This window comes from Mustelus asterias, chromosome 5 (genome assembly GCF_964213995.1).
Source record: "Mustelus asterias chromosome 5, sMusAst1.hap1.1, whole genome shotgun sequence".
In the NCBI taxonomy this organism is placed as follows: Eukaryota; Metazoa; Chordata; class Chondrichthyes; order Carcharhiniformes; family Triakidae; genus Mustelus; species Mustelus asterias.
This window is the reverse complement of record NC_135805.1, coordinates 105,102,316-105,126,411: the sequence shown is the minus strand read 5'-3', so window position 1 is coordinate 105,126,411 and position 24,096 is coordinate 105,102,316. Positions and strand designations below refer to the sequence as shown.

The 24,096-nt window shown below is 39.2% G+C and overlaps 1 protein-coding gene across 1 annotated transcript in view; it reads right to left on the bottom strand.

Annotated features, from left to right (window-relative positions):
* nol10 (nucleolar protein 10) overlaps positions 1–24,096 on the bottom strand; it is a 58,184-nt gene that overhangs the window by 23,955 nt on the left and 10,133 nt on the right. Inside the window, exons 4-14 of the mRNA XM_078213141.1 lie at positions 22,340–22,417; positions 19,727–19,764; positions 19,423–19,559; positions 17,787–17,852; positions 13,406–13,466; positions 13,227–13,312; positions 10,448–10,526; positions 6,568–6,717; positions 5,367–5,433; positions 3,030–3,082; positions 376–502 (exon numbers count right to left, since the gene is read on the bottom strand). Of these exons, the coding sequence (XP_078069267.1) occupies positions 376–502; positions 3,030–3,082; positions 5,367–5,433; positions 6,568–6,717; positions 10,448–10,526; positions 13,227–13,312; positions 13,406–13,466; positions 17,787–17,852; positions 19,423–19,559; positions 19,727–19,764; positions 22,340–22,417 (942 nt within the window). The remainder of the gene's footprint in view (positions 1–375; positions 503–3,029; positions 3,083–5,366; positions 5,434–6,567; positions 6,718–10,447; positions 10,527–13,226; positions 13,313–13,405; positions 13,467–17,786; positions 17,853–19,422; positions 19,560–19,726; positions 19,765–22,339; positions 22,418–24,096) is intronic.

The following is a 24,096-nucleotide window of genomic DNA, read 5'->3' as shown; positions in this document are numbered from 1 at the left end:
GATGAGGAGAAATTTCTTCAGCCAGAGAGTGGTAGGTCTGTGGAATTCATTGCCACAGAGGGCTGTGGAGGCCAAGACGTTAAGCGTCTTCAAGACAGAAATTGATAAATTCTTGATTTCTCGAGGAATTAAGGGCTATGGGGAGAGAGCGGGTAAATGGAGTTGAAATCAACCATGATTGAATGGTGGAGTGGACTCGATGGGCCGAATGGCCTTACTTCCGCTCCTATGTCTTATGGTCTAAGAACACCAGATACAGAATCCAAAACACCACCCCCTCCCAACCGACCCCAAAAGTTATTTGATGTAACTAATTTCACAAATTAATTAACCATCCTTGCCAAGCATTGAGTCATGAACATAAAAAAAACTTACCCAAGTTTTCTAGGTCCTTTCTAGTAACAAATTTATAGTCATCATACACTGTAGTTTCTGGGTTTTCTTCAAGTTCCTCTGTTAGATTATCCAGGAATGAACACCAGCGGGGTGCAGGCCCCAAAGTCTATGTTTCAATTGAAAAACTTTAATAATGTCAATTGTTAGATTTTAAACTTCCACTAAAAAAAGTAATCAGCATTTGCTCCAAGTTATTCCGGTTAGCAATACAAACTAGTCTGTCAATCTGGAAAGGCATGCAAAAAGATTTCCTTTATGAATTTTGTCAAGTTTCAGAGTGATTGTGGGTGGAATGAAGAAAGGAAAATGCAACACTCTCAGAACACATCCACATTTAAAAACATTAAATAAAAATATATCTGAAGATAACGAGCATTCCAAAAAATATATACTTCGCCTTTACTGTCTTTTCACCCCAAGTGGATGTTGAAACTAGATTATAGGTGTAAAGTCAAAATTTAACTCCAGCCATCTCACCAAAGTAGTCATTATGCACATGTGCCTTGATAGTCAAAGCTGGCAAATTAAGCACACTGCTTTTCACTTGACACACAGATTTGTGCACTAGGTGCAGTACTCGTGAGGTATCAAATCAAATGGGATTCCTCTGCAACTTTCCATTTTCTAATCCAATGTGTTGCATCTCTTCATTCAGGGTTAAATTAGTGCAAATTGGTGTAATCAACATTAGTGTAATGAACCTATCAACTTAAAATCAGATATTGAGAATTCAATATTTTCCTATCCACCTTAAAAGGTTTTTCCTTTTCCTCCTGAATAGGGACCTTTTCCTACAAATACTATGTTAATTTTACATCAGGTGGTTTGCCCTTCAAATGTGAAGTACATAAACATATTTGGCACCAACAAGATTGCTACCAGGTATTGACGCAAATGTTCTATTCACATATTTACGATGTAGCACTTGAAGCACATGTTGGAGAATTGCTACAATTCTTTAAAATACTGAGTCAGGAAAAGAAGTAGTTTTAAAGGATCTATATTAGAAATAAGGTTAAGACTTAAATGGGTTTAGTTTAGTATGTGTTTGTAAGGAAGGTTAAAACTCTATTTAGATTCATGTTAAACAAAGGTGTTTGCGTGCAAGGGGGTGCTGGTTTCAGTTAAAACTGTGTGTTTTTATTGTGCTGAGTGTGTTTTATGGCGTGAAAATCAAATAAAAGCTTGGAGAAGGAAAGTGATGCTTAGCAATCAGGGGCACCTTTAGAAAAGGGCTTTTTGAGTTTAGTTTTTTTTACTGGAAGAGAAGTTTCACAGCTGGAAAGAGAACATCTCTCTTAACCCTGGCAGAAGAAAAGCCATATCATGGTGTAAAGGGCAAAGAAGGCTAGTGCCAGAAATTTAAAAAACAGCTAGTTAACAAAACCTGAGAAATGAAGAAAAGTTTCCATGAAGTCTTAAACCGAAAGAACAAAGAGGAACTGAAATTGGAACATATACTACTCAGCAAAGTCATAAAGAGTGGAGAAGGGGTTGGTTAGCGAGAAGCTGGAAAGATATCTGAAGTGGTTCGAAGGTTTGTGACATCCTACCACAGACTGTGAAATGTTAGTTGAGACAATTGTGGAGCAATCGGTGGCTGGGTATCAGTTTGTGCAAAGGCATTCAGGAAAAAGGAATCCAGAAAGGGAAGTTGAAAAACCATGGAGGAAGCTTTTGCAAAACTTGGAAGTGGTTCTTGATGAAAACAGCTGATTTTTTAAAAAAGGTGTCTTTCTGAGAGTGGAGTTTTGAAATAAGTGTGACATCATCTGGGGGAATTCGAGGAGAAGTCCCTGGAAGATCAATTGAGTGGCATCTGCCATTTGGTTTCAGTGAGGGGCGTTATCTTTTAAATCTCTACATTTGTGAAGGTAAAGGGGAATGAAGGAGTATTATATTAGAATCAAACTTCAATGTTTAATAAATATTTTTTTCTTGTTGTTAAAAACTAATTGGCAATCCTGTGATTCGTTCCTCCACATTTTCTAAAAAATGAAAAACTTTACCATCTTCTGAGCCAGGGTTCCAGTCTGGGACTCTCTGTCTAGTAGTATCAACCGCGATCCTAACAACTCAATTGTGCAAATGTATCTAAGGTGTCAAAGCAAGGCAAGGGGTCAAATTGAAAAGCCAGTCTCTGCTGAAATTACTACTACCCTACATGACAGTAGCAAAGGTGCTACAGTTAAAAGGAAACATTCCCAGGCTACGGGTGCAAGAAAAACAAGATCAGCCATACTTACAGATCAGAATTGCTGCCATGCTTTCCTCATTCTACCTAGCAGGCATTAAAGAAATGCTGGGAACACTTAGTGGGATTTTAGTACGATGCCCTGGTTGAACAGGTTCCCAGTGCTAACTGTCCAGATATGCGCAATTCAAATGGCAACACAGACAAAATACCAGATTTAATTGTGCTTACAAATCAGCTATACACGAGCAAAACTAAGTTACAAAATCCAAAACAATCTCACAGCAAAAGTAAATGATGCAATTTTAATCTAAGATAAGCTTCGCAATAGAAAACTGCAATTAAAAATGCAGATAAAATCCTAGAAGCTGGCTAAGTATAAAGCAATCCTTCCATAATTCTGTGGAAATATCAACAAGAAATTCATCAATCTACTTACTGGAACATAGAATGTATGCATTTTAGGCGATTCATTAGCTAGAAAGAACATTCCTGGAAAGGTAAAAGCAGAATTGAGTTTTGTTTCATTTACAAACAAATTAAGATATATTCAGGTAAATAGGGACACATCTTTTTAGCTCTAGTGAGTGCACACAGCTTTCATTAATGTTAGCCTGGGCCATTTGAGTCTGTATTAACATTTCACTGTTCACCTCAAGCCTCCATTGCATCAGATGTCTTTGTGGGGTGATTAAGGCCACAAATAACTTTATAGCCACCATTAATTCTTCCAGCAAAAACAAGAGGGGGGGGGGGGGCATTTACAAGAAATTGATTTGCTTTTTAAAAACTAGTCCATCTTCATAAAACACAAGTATTTTTCTTCCCAAGGAAGGTATTCCAGACCGCTGATGCAACACAAAAATCTTTCACAGGAGTAGTCAAATTAATCTGCTGGTACTACATTCCTGCCTGTTGTCAAAAAGGACATGAGAGAATACAATATACCTGAAAACAGTGCAATTGTGTTTCCATTTTGAAGTGATACATTAATAGAACAAGGAAACAGCATAGATAGCAAACATTTGTTAGGTTAGATGTAATACTAATATAAAATCAAATAATAAAAATAAACTAAAAGCAGTATTACTTGCTCCCCAGTTAGAAAGGCCTGAATCTAAACAATTAAGTATGATTGACTGTGAAAGTACATCATATTAATTACAAATAATAATTACCTGCGAGAGAGATTGGCTTTGCTTTCCTAAAAATGTCGTCTTCATTTAAGTTTTTAAAAAAATGTGTACAATCTTATTATAACTGTATAAGATGGGAGTCCTGTATAGCAAGATGACCAGCAATTCACCAATTGCATTACCATATATGCTGCATCTCAATGGGTGCCTTGGAGAGTGAAGAATTTGCCGTGAGCATAATGGTCTTTTGTTGCTGATCTCAGACAGTACGAAAATATTGATTTGGATTGAACTTTGGCCTGTATGAGAACCCACTGGTAATCTGACCTTTTCACCTGTATTTTTACTTTGCCTCTGCCTTGCGCTACTGAAAGACTGTCGCTCTAGGGTACTAAATGTTGAGTTTTCCTTGGAAACGGATTAGCCATCCAGGTTTAAATAGGAATATGTTGTGTGTTAAGTTAGGCTCAAAGAAGAGCTAGGTGTTTATTTCCTTCCTTTTCTGTTTTGCTGGGTATCTGAAGGCAAACCTTCATTTTTATTTTGTATTTGGACAACAATCCCCAGTCTCTTGTGACATCACAATATATTCGCTGGAGCAATTGCATTTGGCTAGTGTGCATTAGTACTTCCTGGTTTGAATTGCACTGAACCATTGGCACAGATATTTTAGATATACAGTATAGCCAATATTGCATGGCAAATTAAGTTATTTTTAAAATTGGGATCCTCATTTCATTCACATTAAAACCCTGGGATCTGCCTAATGCATTCTGTTCCCTATAAAATGGTTTTGCTGGCTCTGGCATGTGCACAGGATGGAAGATGGTCATATTCCCAAGGACCAAGTACATGCATAGGTAGTCTGTGCCAAGAGACGAGCAGGGCAACCATAGCTCTGATTCAAAGTTGCTGCCAAAAGAGACATGAAAGCCCTCAACATCAATTATGACAAGTGGGAAACCTAGCTGATAACTTATGCTGTGGACAGGAGTTGCCGCCACAATGACATGTGGTTTCAGATGCTCCAGAACGGAGGTTATCCTACATCAACAGTAAAGGACAACTTTGAATGTGGTACTTGAGCAGATTTTGCCTTTTCAAAATCTGCTTCCTCAGCCATCACAAGAAGTACAGATGATCTCATCTGACCTCAAGTTCTGTATGCCTGTCTCAGATGAAAGGATGCTAACTAATAGGATTATAGAATCTATATATTTGAATGTAAACCACAAGAATGACGAGTTGACTTGGGCATCACCAACATTTCTCTCATGACATGCAAGTGTTTGGGTCTATATGAATGAGATGTCGTCGTTCTGGACTCCAAGCAACTGCCCCTCTTGCCCCAACCCCAGTAGAAAAACTTAGATTATAGAGCGCTAAAATAACAGACAATGTTTGCATAAAAAATTGCTTTAGTAACACAGGAAGGAATTAAATCAATGTCGCTGTTACAAAACACAAAATATAAATGTCAGTTACTGTAAAAATGCATTCCCAATTAGCCTCACTGACAGTCTGGGACCTCAAGAGCTCTGTTGAAAAATGATAGATACTGAAATTCATTGCACTGACAAAGTGCATCTTATAAAAATGCAAATATACCATTTTGATGTACAAAGTTGTTTTGCACTTACCCGAGTGAGGATAAAGGCAAAGGTCATTGATTTCATGCTCTGTTTCAATGGAGGTGAATATTTCCCCCTAAAAATAAAGGATGAAATTCTAGTCACTAAAATATTTGCATATTTATCCCAGCCTTTCCTCTTCTGCCACCAACCCATTTCCAATTTTATTCTATGTTTATCTTGATTCATGTTTCTCAAATTACTACTGCCCAAAATCCAGAATAGAGTAACTAGACTTTGGAGATCCGAATGTTTGGGAAATTACTCACGAACATATGAATGATCACAGTGTCAGTTTACTTGCTCAGTCAGTGTTCAGGGAACATTGCTGCTAGACCATACAATAGATTGTAAATTCTGTCCAAGTCTGCTCATATTATAGCAGTGGTGGTTTTTAATTTTGATTAGGAAAGAAAACTATGTATGCAAGTACATATTAAGAACTCACATTTGAGCATTACCCCCAATTGCCAAAACCTCTGCAGCAGCTAAGTTCTACCTAGTGATATGAATTCTGGATATACAGACTGCCTCTATTAACAATTGTCCCAAGTCTGGCGTTTCCTCAGCAGGCACTGACAATTACACTCAACATTTTGAAGGCACCTTCAAATCAAATGCCAATAGCAAGCCTGCATGTCACAAACTTCTCATGCAAGAGACTCTAGCAAAGATCTGGCAGGCTAGTATATTTTACTGTAGGCAACAATTAAAGTAGGCAATCACTGCATTGAGGGGACTCGGACAGGATAAATGGAAATTTGGCTACTGGATTAGACCAGGTAGCTTAGACATAATGATACTGCATACCTGCACACAATCAATTGTATGGCCTTCTGTACTTAATTCCATTAAAATACAGATTTTTCTAGCAAGAATAAATTAGCAACATAATTTGGAGCAATGCATGTTTTGCAACCCATATGTTTAAATTGTGCAACTGCTCATCTTATAGCAATTGCATTCATTGCACCCGAGTCAACAATCTGCGTAAGTAGAGTACTGAATATCACAACTACAATTAGGCTTCTGGTCACAGAATCCTCAGATACTGGGGGAAGATTCGCACAGGCAACAAGACAAAAAAATGCAACTAAAATGCACTGCTGGCCTGTAAAGGTAGATGGAATCCTCAATCTCCCAAAATGAGTTTCCTTGCACTAGAATCAACAGCACTACCCAATTTCTATACAGGATATTAATAACTTACTGTATTCTGATTCCACATTTTTACAATCCTGGAATCTGCTGAAATGACCAAATCTAACTGTTCCTGGAATTCAATCGATTTAATTGGTAGTCCATAGTGATGGTCCTTAACAATTAGTGGACGGCTTGAACGAAGATCATATAACAAGACCTGTTATTAAATATCAAAAGAACATCTGATTTTCAATCAAGAGAGTTAGCAAATGATTAACTGAATTCAGTTCGATCAACTTCATGACATTCAAACCAAATTTGTAGTCATAAAGAAATACTAATTAATTATGAATGTAAACACTGGCTGTATTACATTCACTGCCCATGTTACTTTGCCCTAGGTCCTCTTCCTTGAATGGCCACAAATAGATGATGGGCTTGACAATGACAGCACCATTAATAGTTGTTTGAGGCTTGTGACAAATGCTATCTGCTATTCGCCACTCCAAGCTTAGACATTATCCAACTTCTGCTCTGAGTTGCTTCACGAACAAGAAACAAGTCTTAATAATGTAAGTTGATCACACTATGTTTATAAGGGAAATTGTCTAATAAATAGAGCTTTCTGAAGATGTAACTAGTAGAGTAGACAAGGGGAACAAATAGAAGTAGCATACTTGGATTTCCAAAAGCATTCAATAAGGGCCACACACAAGATTATGGGCTCAAGGAGTTGGGGAGTGATACATCAGCATGGAAGGAGGATCGGTTAACTGAGAAGAAGCAGAGTAGGAATAAATAGGGGTATTTTCAAGTTGGTAGGCTGTGACAAGTGCAGAGCCACAGGGATCATTGCTCAACTGTTTACAAGCTAATATAATTATATCATATATGTTCATCTGTGTTTGCAGATGATATAAAGCTAGGTGGATATGCAAGCTGTGAGGAGGACAACAAAGAGGCTTCAAAGACAAATCAACAGGTTGAGTGAATGGGCAACTTGGTAGTAGATGGAGTACAATGTGAAGACAGGGGAGGTTCACAAGAATTTAAAGCAGAATATTTGCAAGACAAGACACTCGTAAATGTTGTCAAAGGGACTAGGTATACGTGTATGAAGAGCTTAAAACGCAGATAGAGTAAGCAATTATGATGTCAAATGGCATACTGGTCTTTATTGCAAGGGGGATTGGAATACAAGAATAAAAAAAGTGTCTTGCTACGATTGTACAGAGCTTTGGCGAGGCCCCATCTCATATACTCTGCATAGCTTTGGTCTCCATTTTTAAAGGAAGAATATATTTGCATTAGAGGCATACAGCAAGGAATCACTAGATTGGCACCTAGATAAGGTGGTTATCCTATGATGAGGGGGCAGATAAATTGGATCCATATCTCTGGAGTCAAGAAGAATGAGAGGCGATCTCATTGAAACATACAAGATTCTAAAGGGACAGGCTAGACACAGAGGTTGTTTTCCCTGGCTGGAAATCTAGGACACGGGGGCACAGTCTCAGGATAAGGGATCATTTAGGACTGAGGTGGGGAGAAATTTCTTTACTCGATGATTGTAAATTTTTAAGATCCTCTACCCAAAGGATGCTCCATTGTGCGAAATATTTAAGATTGAAGCTGACAATGTTTGGACTTGAGGGATATGGGGAGTAAACAAAAAAAGTGGAGTTGAAACAAAAAATCAGCCATATTAAATGGAGCAGGCTCGATAGGCTGTATGGTCTACTCCTGTTCGTGCTTATATTCTTAACACTGGATTCACAAAGTGAATTGAAGATGATAGGGCTGAGGACAGTTCCTCGAGGAACCTCAGCAGTAATGACTCACCTCTGACAATCACAACCATCTTTTTTTGTGCTAAATATGATTCCAGCCAAAGAAGATATTTTCCTTTGACTCTCCATGCTTAAATGCATTTTCATGGTGCCATACATGCCTGGTTGAATACTTCCGTCATTGTTAGGGCAGCTACTTTCACCAGAAACAAGTTTAAGGTTGAGAAAATTGTGGAAAATGCAGTTAAAGCTTTTTCAAGTCAGTTATTTTACTGAAAGCAATAAATTTATTGCAGTTCTCTCTGTGCCATTACACACTAGAATTGTTTTTTAAAAAATGGCTGCAGCAGGGTAAAGGAGAAAACTCTTACGGTAATGAGGACAAAGAACAAAAAAAATTCATTCATGTGTTCCTTAAGGAACCAGGATGTTGCCTGGTATGGAGGGGCTTAGTTAGGAGGAGAGATTGGGTAAACTGGGGTTGTTCTCCCTGGAAAGACGGAGGATGAGGGGAGACTTAATAGAGGTGTATAAAATTATGAAAGGCATAGATAGGGTGAATGGTGGGAAGCTTTTCCCCAGGTCGGTGGTGACGTTCACGAGGGGTCATAGGTTCAAGGTGAAGCGGGGGAAGTTTAAACACAGATATCAGAAGGACGTATTTTACACAGAGGGTGGTGGGGGGCTGGAATGCGCTGCCAGGCAAGGTGGTGTAGGCGGACACACTGGGAACGTTTAAGATTTATCTAGATAGCCATATGAACGGAGTGGGAATGGAGGGATACAAAAGAATGGTCTAGTTTGGACCAGGGAGCGGCACGGGCTTGGAGGGCTGAAGGGCCTGTTCCTGTGCTGTATTGTTCTTTGAATATACCATAATTCTTGAGAATTACATAACCATACCCCCAATTTTCACAATTTAGTATCCTTGAGCAATGCATTTTATATTTGAATGTTTAGGCACCCAGTACAAAGCTGACCCTCAAACAGCAATAAATAATATGCTGCTAATACTCATAGAAATCATATCATAGAAACCCTACAGTGCAGAAGGAGGCCATTCGGCCCATCGAGTCTGCACCGACCACAATCCCACCCAGGCCCTACCCCCACATATTTTACCTGCTAATCCCTCTAACCTATGCATCTCTGGACTCTAAGTGGCAATTTTTAACCTGGCCAATCAACCTAACTCGCACATCTTTGGACTGTGGGAGGAAACCGGAGCACCCGGAGGAAACCCACGCAGACACGAGGAGAATGTGCAAACTCCACACAGACAGTGACCCGAGCCGGGAATCGAACCTGGGACCCTGGAGCTGTGAAGCAGCAGTGCTAACCACTGTGCTACCGTGCCGCCCGTTGCACTCCTCTCATGAAATGAAAACACAGTTACTGCCTGTAACTGTAATGGGAAGTGAGAATATTTTCTGCTTAGCTGTTGGAAAACATTTTAGTGAAGTACAGTAGGTACAACTTAGCGAAAGAAAATCATTTTTAAGTTCATAATCAGATCAGAATTAATTTCTAGCTTGCTGGATTGTTTTGAAATGAAGATACAGCAGGGGAGACAGAGTAATTACATTAGATGGTATGGTATATTGGTAATACGACAACCATGTGGGAGCTTAAATTATTTGTAAATTTATTTGCTAATTAGCAGCCTATTATGGCTGGAACAATTCAGCTACTTTTGCACTGATCCAAAGTAGTTTTTAGTTCCCATCAATGCAAAAATGGCAGTATAAAATAGGAAGCTACTAAATTCCTCAGGAATGAGACCCTGGACTGATCTGCTTTTCCAAAGGTCAGAGTACAAGTGAGTCTAAGTAAAGTTCTAAAAACAAATCACTGATCCCATTCAGTTTACATGCAATAATGCACTCCTCTCATGAAATGAAAACACAATGCCATCCATTAAGTCAGGTGCTCCAAGAACTTTTGTGATAGAAAGGGAAAGGGTATAGAAGGGAGGGAGAAAATAATTTGTATTTAAAAAAGCAATTAGGAAATTAATCTTTCTGCATAAAATTGCAAGATTATGAATTTCACATGCTGTATCATGAGAAGGACAAGACATTACATTTTGTTTTAAATTAAATAAAGTCCAAATGCGATAACTCAATAGGTCAGTCATATTCTGTTCATGACACTTACTTGACCTGTTGTGGTGCCAACAACCATATGCAACGCTCCATTAAACTTCAAAGCAGAAATAGAAGGCAGCCCATCAATTCTGTAATTTAAAAAACGCAATTAATGATCGGCAAACAGAACATTATCAAACACTATTACTGTTAAAAAAGCTGGGTTAATACCCTTTTTGATAGCCAGATATCTCCAGACTGAACAGGTGATCTAGACCTTTTAAAAAAAACTGTAAATTCTCAGCTGGTCTGCTACCATCTACAGAGAGAGAAATAGGGTTAACTTTTCTGGGACCTTTCAGCAAAAGTTTAAATTAATGTTCCATTAAAATATATGCATCTTGAACAATGCATCTCCACACTTTGGGCAACTGTAGTTAAGTACAGAGATGTTCGAATTTTTGTGCACGGTCATGCATGCATGGTAACTAATCTACTTGTGTGTAGGACCCTTCAGGTTTCTGCATACTTAATGGAAGCATCTATATTCATGAGATATCCACTGATTTTGAAGATCTGGCATAGAGGTAGATGATCACCCATGATCTGTTTGAGTGGAAGAGCAGGCTCAATGAGCCAAATGGTCTACTAACGCATTCCTATCTGATTCAGGATTTATCCCTCATTGAGGCAACAGCCCCTCTCCAGTAATTTGGAGGTAGTCACGTTTAGTTTGGTTTCTCTTTCACTAGAGGTGCATTTTTAAAGAGTGCCTTGTGGTAGTGGTAGGAAGCAAACTTTTCTTGTTGTTCTTTTATATTACAGCTTTGTTCTTTATAAAGGAGGAACAAACAGAAATTATCTTTAATGAAAGTGTCCATTGGCCTTTCCAATCCCTCATGCCCCCAAAATTCAAAAATAGGACAAAAAAGTAAAACAGTTCAAGTGGAAATGGAATTGAGCCACTTGCACATTAAGCATGTGTGTGCCAGGACTTGCAGATTGTCTGAACTATGAAACCTGGACTATCTCATTTAAGGATTTTTGTATTTCCATCTTTGTGGATAAACAAAGTTGATATTATGAACTTAACAAGGCACTACAGCAATGCATTCCTAGCGAGGGGGAAAAAAATCAGACTGAACATAGCTGTACTTTCAAAATACTGGATTGGTCCAAGTAGCTTGTTTTGATTAGAAACTCAACAAAGATGAATGCCCAATGAGTCAGGAGCTTTGAGTTTACTGGTAAATAAAATCAGGATATAAGCAGACGATTGAAAGTTCTAGTAACAACTGTTATGCTGGTTTGTTCATTATCAACTGCAAACTCAATGGACTCGCTACTTTCAAGTCTGGAACTACTACCCAAAAAAGAAAATAATGTGTTAAATATCTTTTATTGACTATGGTAGCAAGATCTGAGATTCAGAAGATCTGGAGAGGTGCACGATATCATAATATAACACAAAACTGCACAGTCTTGATAGCTATTTCACATGGGAGTGAAGGAACTACCTTGAATCCTTGCTATGGCAGACATCCGTTTAACATTACCCAGAAACAAAATCTTAACTAGACCAGAGCAAAAATCTGCACTCCTAATTGTTTAATCACTTCCTGTAGAAAATAAATAACAATATGCGCTGTAGAAAAAGGTTAAAAAGTAGTTTGGTAGTACAGAACTTGCGTATTGCTAAAAAAAAAGACAGTTGTGGAAGTTTTTCATCTTGAACTCATCAAGGCATTTGTAGGAATATACTGTAGATCTTAGTGTAGAAGAAGACAGTGCTGTCTGGTTGGCAGATGGACTTAGATTGGTAGAGGTGTTGCCATTAGTAATGCACCAGATAATGATGACTGAGAGTTAACTGCCACACATTGTTTAAAATTTAAACTAGGCAGCTTGACTCTGGTTGGTCAAGCCATTGCCCTGAGGAATGAACCCCAAAAATCTTGTTTCATATTCAAAAGGAAATAAAAGTCGCTACTTGCATAATGCTTGCAAATCATTTCCGAGGAAATGAAATAATAAGGATCTTTATTTGAAAGACATTTCCTGTGAATTTCCAATCATTTTAATCAAAGGCAAAAATGTAGATTATCCACACATGTGGAAAACGACTAGCTCCAGTTGAAGGGTGCAGGGTAGAACATCATGTGGCCTTGGGTCTGCAATCATGATTTCTCAATCACAGACATGTTAGTGCCGGCAAAATCCAGGGGTGGCTTCCCACCCAGAGGGAATAAAAATAAAACCAGATACAAAAGTCAAGCATTATTAGATGGCAGCACTAAACCTAATCAAAGTTAACTAACCTCTCAGTGGTGCACATAGTCAAGACCTAGTGTTGCAGATCAGGATTAGAAAATTGTGGGATAATTGATCCAGGAGGCAAAATGGGCAGGGCAAGAAAAGAGATGAGGAAAGGACAAGTTCCAATTTGAATTGTTATTTCAGTTTCTAAGGCTATTCAAAGTGAAATTATTTCATTTTTTTTTATTCCTCTCATGGTTCCATGACTTCTGATGCATGTTTATTTTTTAGCCGAATAGCAGACTAAAGTTGAATCGCTGAGAAATTGGGTCCAAAGCTTTGTATTAATGATTTGAGTTGGCAAGCATTTTATCATTGATCAGTTTCAATGTTTGGTTTCCTTTGCTTGTAACGACCTGGGACAGCCAGAAATCCATTTTTATGAAAACAGGTTATATTGAGAATTTTTATGGCTAAGTAACGTGCTGTCGCTCCCATCAAACTCAATTCTTCACATATGCGCACTTAGCTACCTAATGCGTCTTTTGTTTCTTGAGATCAGTGTTTTCAAATGTACACATTATTTTGCTTACTCGGTATCAGTTGTGACACTGCTCAAAGCACAATCAAGCATTCCCACTCTGTTTCTTGTCCGTGGATCCCAACATTCCACTTTACCCTAAAACGGAGAAAAAATATTTTGAGGTAAAATCTATTCAATGTTTAACAAAAAAAAAGAGAATCTGAAAAGTAAACCAAAGGTTTGTATTACCTCAGCTGTCCCAGTAGCAAAGAGGTAGTGTGTAGGGTTAATATCACAAACATTGTTCTGCCTGAGAATATAAATAGTTGACATTAAAGTTTATTTTTTTTAAATGGCATTTTGCCCCACATCGTACTACCACAGTGTAATCAGAATTATATACTATTTTAATAAGAAAGAAAAATAAATGCTAAAGGTGTCTTCAAAAGTCTCAATTACATTCAGGTCATTACTATTTTGAATTCCTTCGCTTCCCATTATTTTTCACTTCCAACTCCAGTAGAATCCCTACTGTACAGAAGGAGGCCATTCAGCCCAAGTCTGTGCCAACCACAATCCCACCCAGGCCCTATTTCTGTAATCCCATGCATTTACCCTACTAATCTCCCTGACACTAGGGTCAATTTAGCATGGCCAATCAACCTAACCAGCACATCTTTCGACTGTGGGATGAAACTGGAGCACCCGGAGGAAACCCACGCCGATATGGGGAGAATGTGCAAACTCTACGCAGACAGTGACCCAAGGCCGGAATTGAACCTGGGATCCTGGCGCTGTGAGGCAGCAGAGCTAACCACTGTGCCACCCCCAAGTCCTGCTGGTTTCCTCACCTAGGTTTACATTTAGCAAGCTTTTGTTTGTTGATAGATAACATGATCATCTTGGTTTCCTTTTAAACCTCTGATATGCTGCTGATTTCTGTTGGGGAAAAGAATGCTCACTATTCTAACCAGGTTTTACTTTTTGCCATTTATACCAACTTTAGAAATGCCTTTCCACTGTTTTAAAAGATAATTAAAAACATGATCACTTTACAATTACAAATTCAATATTCTTCTTCCTTAGACTCAACACATTATGCAGATTGTTTAGTATATACTATAGCAAGGAAATAGCTCCTCCCAGTGGCAGAAGTACTTATTTACACAATATAATTCCAACATATTGGCTGAGATCCTCCCAAAAGAATTCAAAGTCTCCAATTCGCGTGAAAAGGGGGGTAATTTTCACGGGGGTAACCCACGCTAGTTTTTTTAAAGCAGGATTTTCAGATCGAATCTCCCACACTCTTGAGCACAGCAGAGTGCCCTAGCGGGATTCCTTCTGAAAATCAGTGGGCAGGGCCTATTTCTGCCCGAGAGGCCGGTAGCATTGCACTTAGTAGGCCATTGCGCATGCGCTGATCTGTAAGCACCGAGGTCAGTGCACATGCACCGGCCCGGTATTGCCAGCCTCCCGATCGCTGGCCAGCTCGATCACTGCCCCTCGATTGGTACACGGGCTTGGAGAATCACCCCCCTTGTGTTTCATAAACACAAGTGCATAACTCCGAGTGTCCTGTCCGAGAATGAGCTGAATTTGAAAAGTTGGGATTGTTGTCATGTAGGCATGATGGGCCGAACGGCTCCTTCTGCACTGTAGGGATTCTATGATATGGCATAGCAGTGCACACCCTTGCAGAATAACAGAGACAGAGCTACAAAGCTTATGGAAAAGTTTGTAGGAGTAAGTCCAACAACGTACTGCCTGAATCGGTGTTCCCAAACATCCAGATAATAAAAGGGATACCTCAGGGAAAGGGGGATACTAGGCACACAATGTGGTGTAATGGTGCATACCTTCATTTACAGGATAACAGACAGAGCTACATAACTTATGGAAACCTCGTAGGAGTAATTCAAATAAAGCAGAACCCAAATACTTGAGATAGGGGGGGCCCCACCAGAACATATCCAATACAATCCAGAACAACGATCCACTTCATGACAATTTTACACTGAAGGAGACTTATTACTAGATCATAAACAAGGTTTATTGCTTCATACTGCAAACTTTCAAAGTAGCTACTGCCATTGCTTGTCGAGCTGAGGAGAATATAAGATATTATCACAGATTAAAAGACAGGTCAGCCAGAGATTCTCGCACCATGCTTGGGCATGCACCAGAAGGTACTTCTACCAACTCCAGCTATGCCATAGGCACAAATGACACAAAACAATGTATTTTTTCAGAATGTGATCCATCTGTAACTTTACAGAAGCACAGAGATTCTTTGACCCCCACAATAACAAAAAAAGTATACTTGACCAATTAGTTCCAAGAGGATTTTCCTCACCCACTGTGAGGATTTGTAGGGCCATACCCACAACCTCTACATCGAACCACTTACCCACCTCACTGCCTTGGCGCTACTCATATTATTCATGTTTAAAGTAAAGGATACCATATACTTAATATCACCATGGTAAATGCAAGGATAAGACAAAAGGATGGATAAATATCACCCAACTCTAGTGCCATACAGCCTATCCAGCATGTGCCCCAATAAAACGAAGGACAGCCGCAGCTGGACAATAAGAAATAAAGGATATAGTTCCATACTGCAAGTATCAGGATAACTTCTCAAATGCTTCAAGGATACTAAACCAGACCAGGGCTAAAAGTAGGATAGGTAGAGCCCCATTACCACCCTGGACCCCCAGTGCCACAAGGATATATTAAGAGTGAGTGCAGACGGTGTAGAATTTTAGGCTAAGTTTCTCCCATTTCACCACAGGAGCACACAGGGGGCTGCATTCCATTATAAACAAATGGACGTTCCTGATTTCCAAAGGATAACAGGCAAAATTCACCTCAGTACTCATATACTAAAATCAGCCTTGCCAACATGATAAGCAACACAACAAGAAAAAAGGGAGTACAATGACAAGGGGAACAGTCCTGGATTAACAATCCTGCAGATTGTGACTCCAAATTATTGCCATCAACAGAGCTTAGAAAGACCAGAGCCTTGATAGGATTGTTGAGCGACTTTAAGGACCCATCAAATACAATAGGGTATAGCAAAGCATACTGAATTCCAATGGCTTTCAGGTGCTTCAAACTTCACCAAAACCTCTGCACCTTCGCTGTTGTTGTTGCTGATAAGCCCTGGTGGAAAGAGACCTCAGCTCCCATCATGTGATGGGGTCTTGCTACATCTGGCGGGCTGCCCCTCTCTCTCCAGTGAACATTGAAGCTATGAAAACACATACCGTCAACCTTCGTCGTTGACCGATCCCAGGCCTCAAAGACAGGATATGATGTGCACCTTCCAAATCGACATTACGAAAGCGTGGCAGCGAGTTCTCATTCAACTGAAAGCTTACCCTCAGCTTCCTCCAGAAAACCAGCCACATTGACACTCTTTCTCCAGTCCTGGTTCTCCAGATCAACAAAGATATCTGACATATCATGCAGCTGATCCTCCAAGGATTGCAAACGAGCCTCAAGTGAGGGAGCCACATTCTCGACCTTAAGTATATTTTTCTCTGCTTCATCCAGCTCTGTAGTTCAGCAATGGGAGCACTGTGACAAAAGGCCGAGCCCATTGTCTATAACTTTACTCATAGTCAGTCATCATCTACAATGCCTTCAACATCGGTGGGTCGAGTGCCCGTTCACCAACAAAACCACCACATTGAGGACTTGGCTCCACCCTGGCTACCTCGGATTGCTTTTTCAATCAAGGATTTTCTGGACTATATTCAGCCTTCAGTCACAGAAACTTAACCAGAAATCATCCAGGGACACAGTATAGTTTTCAGTTCAGGATTAGTTATTTATGGGCTGTGCAGCAGGATAAATGAAAGGATTTTTAAAAAATGTAGCGCCAGAGCTCACAGAAACACAACTATTCCTGCGCTCACATCATGCAACCCTCCCCCACCTATATTTCTATATCAGCTATCTCTGTCTCTACTATAACCCTTATACATGTTTAACATCTCCAGTCGATTATTCCAGTGCTTGCTTTGCTAGCCTTCAAAGTGCAGAACTCCACTCAGACACCTGCCCTCAAAAGCATTAATTTCAAACTTTTTGGCGTCATTAACAAAAGCCTCTGTGTCCTTATGTGCCCTACCTTTCCAGTCCATGCGTGCCTTTACTTCTCCCACATGCATTCAAGCTCTACTCCCTCAAAGTCTTTGTTAGTCATGGACTCCGTTTTTTTCACATTACTGCTCAATATCCAATTACTCATTTCTGTGAAATGTTGCGGGACATTTTATTGTATTGAGTACAGTATAAATTGGTAAAATACTTTTATATGGGGCAGCACAGTGGTTAGCACTGCTGCCTTACAGCGTCAGAGACCCGGTTCGATTCCCGGTTTGGGTCACTGTCTGTGTGGCGTTTGCACGTTCTCCCTGTGTCTGCATGGGTTTCATCCGGGTGCTCTGGTTTCCCCTCTCAGTCCAAAAATGTGATGGTTAGGTGCATTGGCCATGCTAAATTCTCCCTCAGTGCACCTGAACATGTGCCGGAGTGTGGTGACTAGGGGATTTTCACAGTAACTTCATTGCAGTGTGAATGTAAGCCTATTTGTGACAAACAAATAAATACTTACGAAGCATCTGTCTGTAGTGAATTTAGGAATCGTCCCTGTTCCAAATTCAATCTGTAGACTTCAGAACTGGAGGGACACAAAAGTAAAAGCAGCATTTAAAATTAAACGAGAAGGCACAAAAAGTAAATAGCAGTGTCCCTGCAATCTAGAAGTGTCTTTAAAGGCACCTTTGTGTTGCAGAGGTGTTGGTACCTTGGTGATGCAGAGATCTTTTTCCTTTTTATCCTCTCCACACCTAGCTTATGATGTTTAGTCAATTCTTACTAAATTTTCAGTTATGATTTATTATAATTCAGTTCAAATGACAAATGGATGATTTTACAAAAGGTTTTCTGCACGCTTGCTAGATTGTCATTAAGAAGTATCCACAAATGGGGTCAATTAGCTATTCTTCTACTGTACCTGAAGAAAAATGCATGGATAAAATAAAACATGCTTCTCATTGCATTCCTTTTCATAGAATGATAGAAAATAGGAGTACACCATTCAGCCCTTTGAGACTGCTCTGCCATTCATTATGATCATCCAACTCAGGAACCGGTTCCCTCCCTCCTCCTCTCTCCCCCCCACCCCCCCCCCCCCCCCCCTCCCCTCCTCCTCTCTCCCTCCCCTCCCCCCCCCTGCATATCCTTTGATCCCTTGACCCCCCCAAGAACTATAACTAACTCCTTGAAAAAAATACAACGTTTTGGCCAAAACTGCTTTCTGTGGTAGAGAATTCCACAGGCTCACCACTCTGGTGAATAAATTTCTCCTCTCGTATCCTTAGACAGTGACCCCTGGTTCTGGACTCCTCTGCCATCAGGAACATCCTTCCTGCATCTACATTGTCTAGCCCTGTTTGAATTTTACAGGTTTCTATGAGATGCCCCCTCACTTGTCTAAATTACAGTGAATATAATCCTAACCGACTCAATCTCTCCTCATACATCAGTCCTGCCATTCCAGGAATCAGTCTGGTAAACCTTGCTGTACTCCCTCCATAGCAAGAACATCCTTCCACAGATAAGACCAAAACTGCGCACAATATTCCAAGTGTGGTCTCACCAATACGCTGTATAACTGCAGCAAGACATCCCAGCTCTTGTACTAGAATATAGAGGCCGCCATACCATTTGCCATCTTCACTGCCTGCTGCAGTGACTGGTGTACAAGGATACCCAGGTCTCATTGGGAGAGGGGAATGTGAAATCTATAGCCATTACATTTTATTCCCTCATTTAAATCATTAATATACATTGTGAATTTTCCTTTCGTTAACAAGCATTGATAAACCATGGATCATGGCCATCAACAATCACAACGGAGGACTGTCAACCTTCTCCTTTACAGCAATACAAACCTAATGAATGGTTTCTTATCCCTATTCATATTAATGCAAAGGGTGCAGAGAATGTTTTTAAAAATCACTTTCATTTAGCAAATAAACACAAAATGGATCAAAACTATAAACTTCAAAAATATGGGTTTTCTTAGTTTTACAGACTAGTGTTAAGAACACACTGAAAATAATTGTGAAGACTTGTTTGTAAAATCACCCAAGATTTTGTTTATATTTTATGTAAATGTCCCACATTATCCAATATTGCTTAATGTTAACCATGCAACATACGAGTTAAAAAGTAATTATATATACCTTGTTCCTACAAAATAGAGATCACATGATGGATAATGATAGGAGAAATCTCTACCAAACTTAGGGATGCGTGTCCTATAATAGTGGCCATGCTGTGAATGAAACTCTACATAACGGTCACTCAGCAGGAAAACTATCTGTAAAAGCAGAAAAGCAGTGAAGTGAGAATTACGGCATAATTACTTGCAATTTGTTTGAAGTCTTGGAGATGTTTCTCAGACACATTAATGAGTTATAATAAATGCAAATCTAATTGCTAACATACAATCTTTCCATTAATAAAGTTAGCAGAATGTAGTCATACCTTTGAATAATCATCTGATAAAATCTCAAATGTTACAACTGCAAAAGAAAACAATAGAAATTACAACATTATTAATATAGTGAAAGTAAACAATCTACCGCAAACTGAAATATTACACTAAAACAGAATGAATAAAATTAGTATTTTACCTTATTTCTAAATTATTATTGTAAAGTTGTGCTATTAAACACTTTTAAATCCAAAATCTAACATTAAAATAGTATAAATGCAGGAAGTTTTAACCATTTCAAAAATCAAGAGCCACCTCAAATGATTGCTGCCAAGTTCAAACTAGAAAATTGTCTGGCTACCACTCGATACGCCAAAAATGCAACTAACACTGGAAGATGTAAAGTACAACTCATCCCCAACCACTACATTGGATTAAAAAGTTACTTTGCATCAAAAATAAATTAACAATTTAAAATAAGGCTATACTTGCCAATGTTTTACAAATAATTCAGATCTAAATAATGTTCTTTCAAAAACATCTAAGGGCTAACCTTGGCAACCTCCTCCTATCTGGCTCCACCATCCATTGCCTCTTGGACTTCTGGTGGATCACTCAACATTTCCCTTCAGAATACCAATTTAGACATGAACCAGGCCCTTTCATTCCAAAATACTATTGTAAATGATTCCATTCAAATTAAGGCTCGAAAGAAACCCGCCTCTCGGGTTGAATCAAGTTCTTTTGCTACTTCCCAGCTGATTCTATGTCTCACCACCTGCCCCATTCAAAACATCAGACATCATTGTAGCAATCTGGTCCTCATCAAATCACACCATCATCAAGATTTCTACTTGGCCTAACCCATCTCCTCTTCGGGCTGTTTGACCACATTCCCATGAAACAGTTAACCATCCAACTTCCTTTCCTGGTTCCCATGCTGGCTTTACAAATGGTTTGTTCTCTTAAGGTGCAATTACCGTACAATTCAAAAACTGCAGCCCACACCCACCACTTTAAAAAAAACCTTCAAGCCAACACAACCGCCTGTAATTATTATTTTTTGAGTACGGGCCCATAAAATGTGTGTGTTTGGTGGTGCATTCACAGTAACTTAAACAGGCTGCCTTGTACATGGGAACATTTGGTCGCAGTGCAGCTCACAGGCAACATTGGTTCTAGTCCTCTGCCGTTGCAAGATATTTTCAACCTCTCTTTATTCTCCAAATGCTCGTGCCTCCCAAATATGGGCCTATCCTTCCTGCAGTTACATGCTTGATCTTTTCAATCAAGTTTCTATCCTACCATTGATTAGAACTCCTTTGATTCTAAGTCACAAATGACTTCCTTTGTGACTGCCAATTAGTTATCTCTCCCTGAGCATTCTCTTTCCAATCCTCTCCTTCGTTGTCCAGCTTAGTGGGACTATTTTGTTCAGCTTCACTCCTCCCATCAACAGTCAGCACATCTCCAGCAATGATTTCTCCTCTATCTCAGTTACCTCTGGAGTCACCCTATTCTTGGCCTCTCATCTTTATACTGCTCCTTGAGCACAGAGACAGTATGCATCCAGCTTTTTCAGCACCTTTCTCAACCCCTCCACTATTTTATGGCAGTGTACTAATTTGACATGCAGTTCTGAATGAACTATTTCTACAAGTATTAAAAGATAGTGTCTTTGTCTCCAGAACAAACTCCATACACTCTGGTCATGGATTCTATTTTCTTCCTCGGCCATCTTTTCAGGTTGAACTTCTCTGAATAACCTTGGCACCTGATTGAGTGGCAAGCTAAGTTGCTAATTTCATATCTGTGCCATCACAAAAAATGCCTATTTTCACAACACTCCCCAACCTCAGCCCATTTATTGTGGAAACCCTCATCATTGCCATTGTCACCATTAAACTTGAACGTTCAAACGCCTTCACAGACAGCTTCCATTAGCTTCAGCTCCTGCAAACATCTGCTGGGAGAATCCTATCCAGTACTCCTATTCACCTTTACTTTCTGTTCCGCATGGCTTCCCAGACCCACCATTACCTCAAGTTTAAAATTTGTATCCTTATATTCAAATTCCTTCATGGTCTTACATCTCTGCAACCTTCTCCATCCCCACCACAGTCCAAGGAGGCTGCATTCCTCCAAATTCAATCTGTTGCCTCCAGGGATCCTTTTTGCAACTATCGATGGCTGTGGCTTCCATCATCTATGCCTCAAACTCTGATTTACCTCCTAGATCTCTTCTGCCTCCCTTCTTACCTGGTTGAACATCCTTCCTAAATCCCACCTCTGAGCAAGATTTCAATCAGCCCTAAAATCTCCTCCTGGAGCCAAAGTTTTGGTGAATTGTCCAAAGATATTTTTCACAGCAAAGATACTACATAAATGCCAGTTGTTTAAAGTTCGTCACTATTCAATTTCTTAACACGAAATTATGTTCAGAACATTTTTCCTTACATATTTGCAAAAACATAAAAACAGAAGCAAAATTTTTAAAAAATCAAATTTTAGATAGTGTTGCTTATAATTAAATGTTTTATCCTATATATTGAAGGATTCAAAGCTGAAGTGCATTCTATTTATTACAATGTGTGCAGGTCACTCAAGTTTTGTTTAAACTTTATATTCATAAGTTAATAAGGCCAAAGAATTATTTATTCAACCTTCTGAATCAAGACACCGTTCAAACTTCATTGATAACTGGTATGTGTCATAACATCGAATCCGTGGCTTGTATGTGCCTGCAGAGATGAATAAGTTTGTATTAAAGATCAATAATGTTTATTCATTCTCAAAAAAGTTGCGACAATATCACCCAACAGAAAAGATTTATAGTCCCCTTTAAAGAACGCTTTGAGTACTTGATAGTTTTCTAACACAAACACAGAAATCCAAAAGATAATTTATAAACTCACTTGTACAGAGAGAGATGATATTTATAACAAACAAGATCACTTCTTAGATGGCTCCTTCTGGGCAGAGAAGCTCAGGTTTCATCTGTTTTCTCCCATGACAGAGCTGACGCTCGAGGTTGACCTTATGGCTCTTCTCTCCATTACTTCTAGTGCTTCAAATGCCTTTTATTTTTTTAAACGACCAGCCGTGGATGCTGTATTGAGTTGTGAAATGGCTAAAGCTCTTAAGGTTTGATCATTACTTCCTCTGACTTGAATCCTACTATTTTAGTTGCATAGTGCATCATCTCATTGACTTTGTCAATGCAGTTCTGCATTGATTGGACATATTCAGTACAAAGAGGATTTTTTGATCTATTTCAGTTTATATTATTCCTGGATATTTTAACATTAATAGAATATGCAACCTTTGCCCCAAACTAATTCCATTTTGCAAACTCTTACATTATGTATAATCACTCTCCCTTTATCTCATAATTACAGTGATGCCTTCAGCCACCTAGGCTCCACATAATTCCTTCCCTTAAACCCAATCTCCCTCTCTTCCTTTATGTCCTGGCTACGAACTTACCTCCCTGGCTGACCTTTTCATCACTTTTGCTAATATCATCTTCAATATGTGTCCATTTTTTGTATCTTTTCTGAAGTTCCGTGGGCTTTATTTTTACAGGAGGGTACTATATAATGATTGTTTATACTTCTGAGCATTAAATTTCACTGACCATTATTCTGCCCACCTATATTTTGTCCAAATATTTCTAATTTCTGAACGGCATTCAAAGATCCTGCTGGTTTTGTGTGCTTATTTGGCCTTTTTGTAATGAATCTCCAAACCAATTATGTAAATTAGAAACAGCCATGTTTCCACTCCCAAAAATATCCCACTCAGCGTTCACACCCCCACCCCAACCATTCTCATTGTCAAAGTGTTGCTTACCATTCCTCTCTTGTTTCCCCCCAACCCCCATCCTTTATCCAGTTTCTTATTCATTCACAGAGTTTACACTGAATTACCACCATTTTGAGCTTTGGTTAAATCGAGGAGCTTAATCAGAAATAATGTTCCCTTCTGAATCCTTACTGACTATTGTTAATTAGTGATGATTCGCAAGTTTAATCGCGACAATTGATTTCACATGGAATGGAAGGAAGAGTGATAGGTTGCAGATTGTGTTTGCTTCATAACCTTTTTTGAATATGGGCACCATGACAGCTTGTTTCCAATCTACTGATACTTGTATCTCATGACTCATTTGATTGTCAACACCATATAGATTGCCTTCTTTGTTTTTCTCCCTGAATCGAGGAAAAACAATCGGTTCCTGGGGAATCGTTTATTCATGATCTTTTTCATCAGAAAGTGGAGGGATTTCTAATAAATTTTAATGTTGTATAAAACTTTTGGCTAAACAACTACTTTAAGAAAATAATAAAACACTCGTGTCAACCAGTTTAAGATCTGGGAGATAAATTGAGAAACTAATTTAGCTCAGCCTACTACTCCA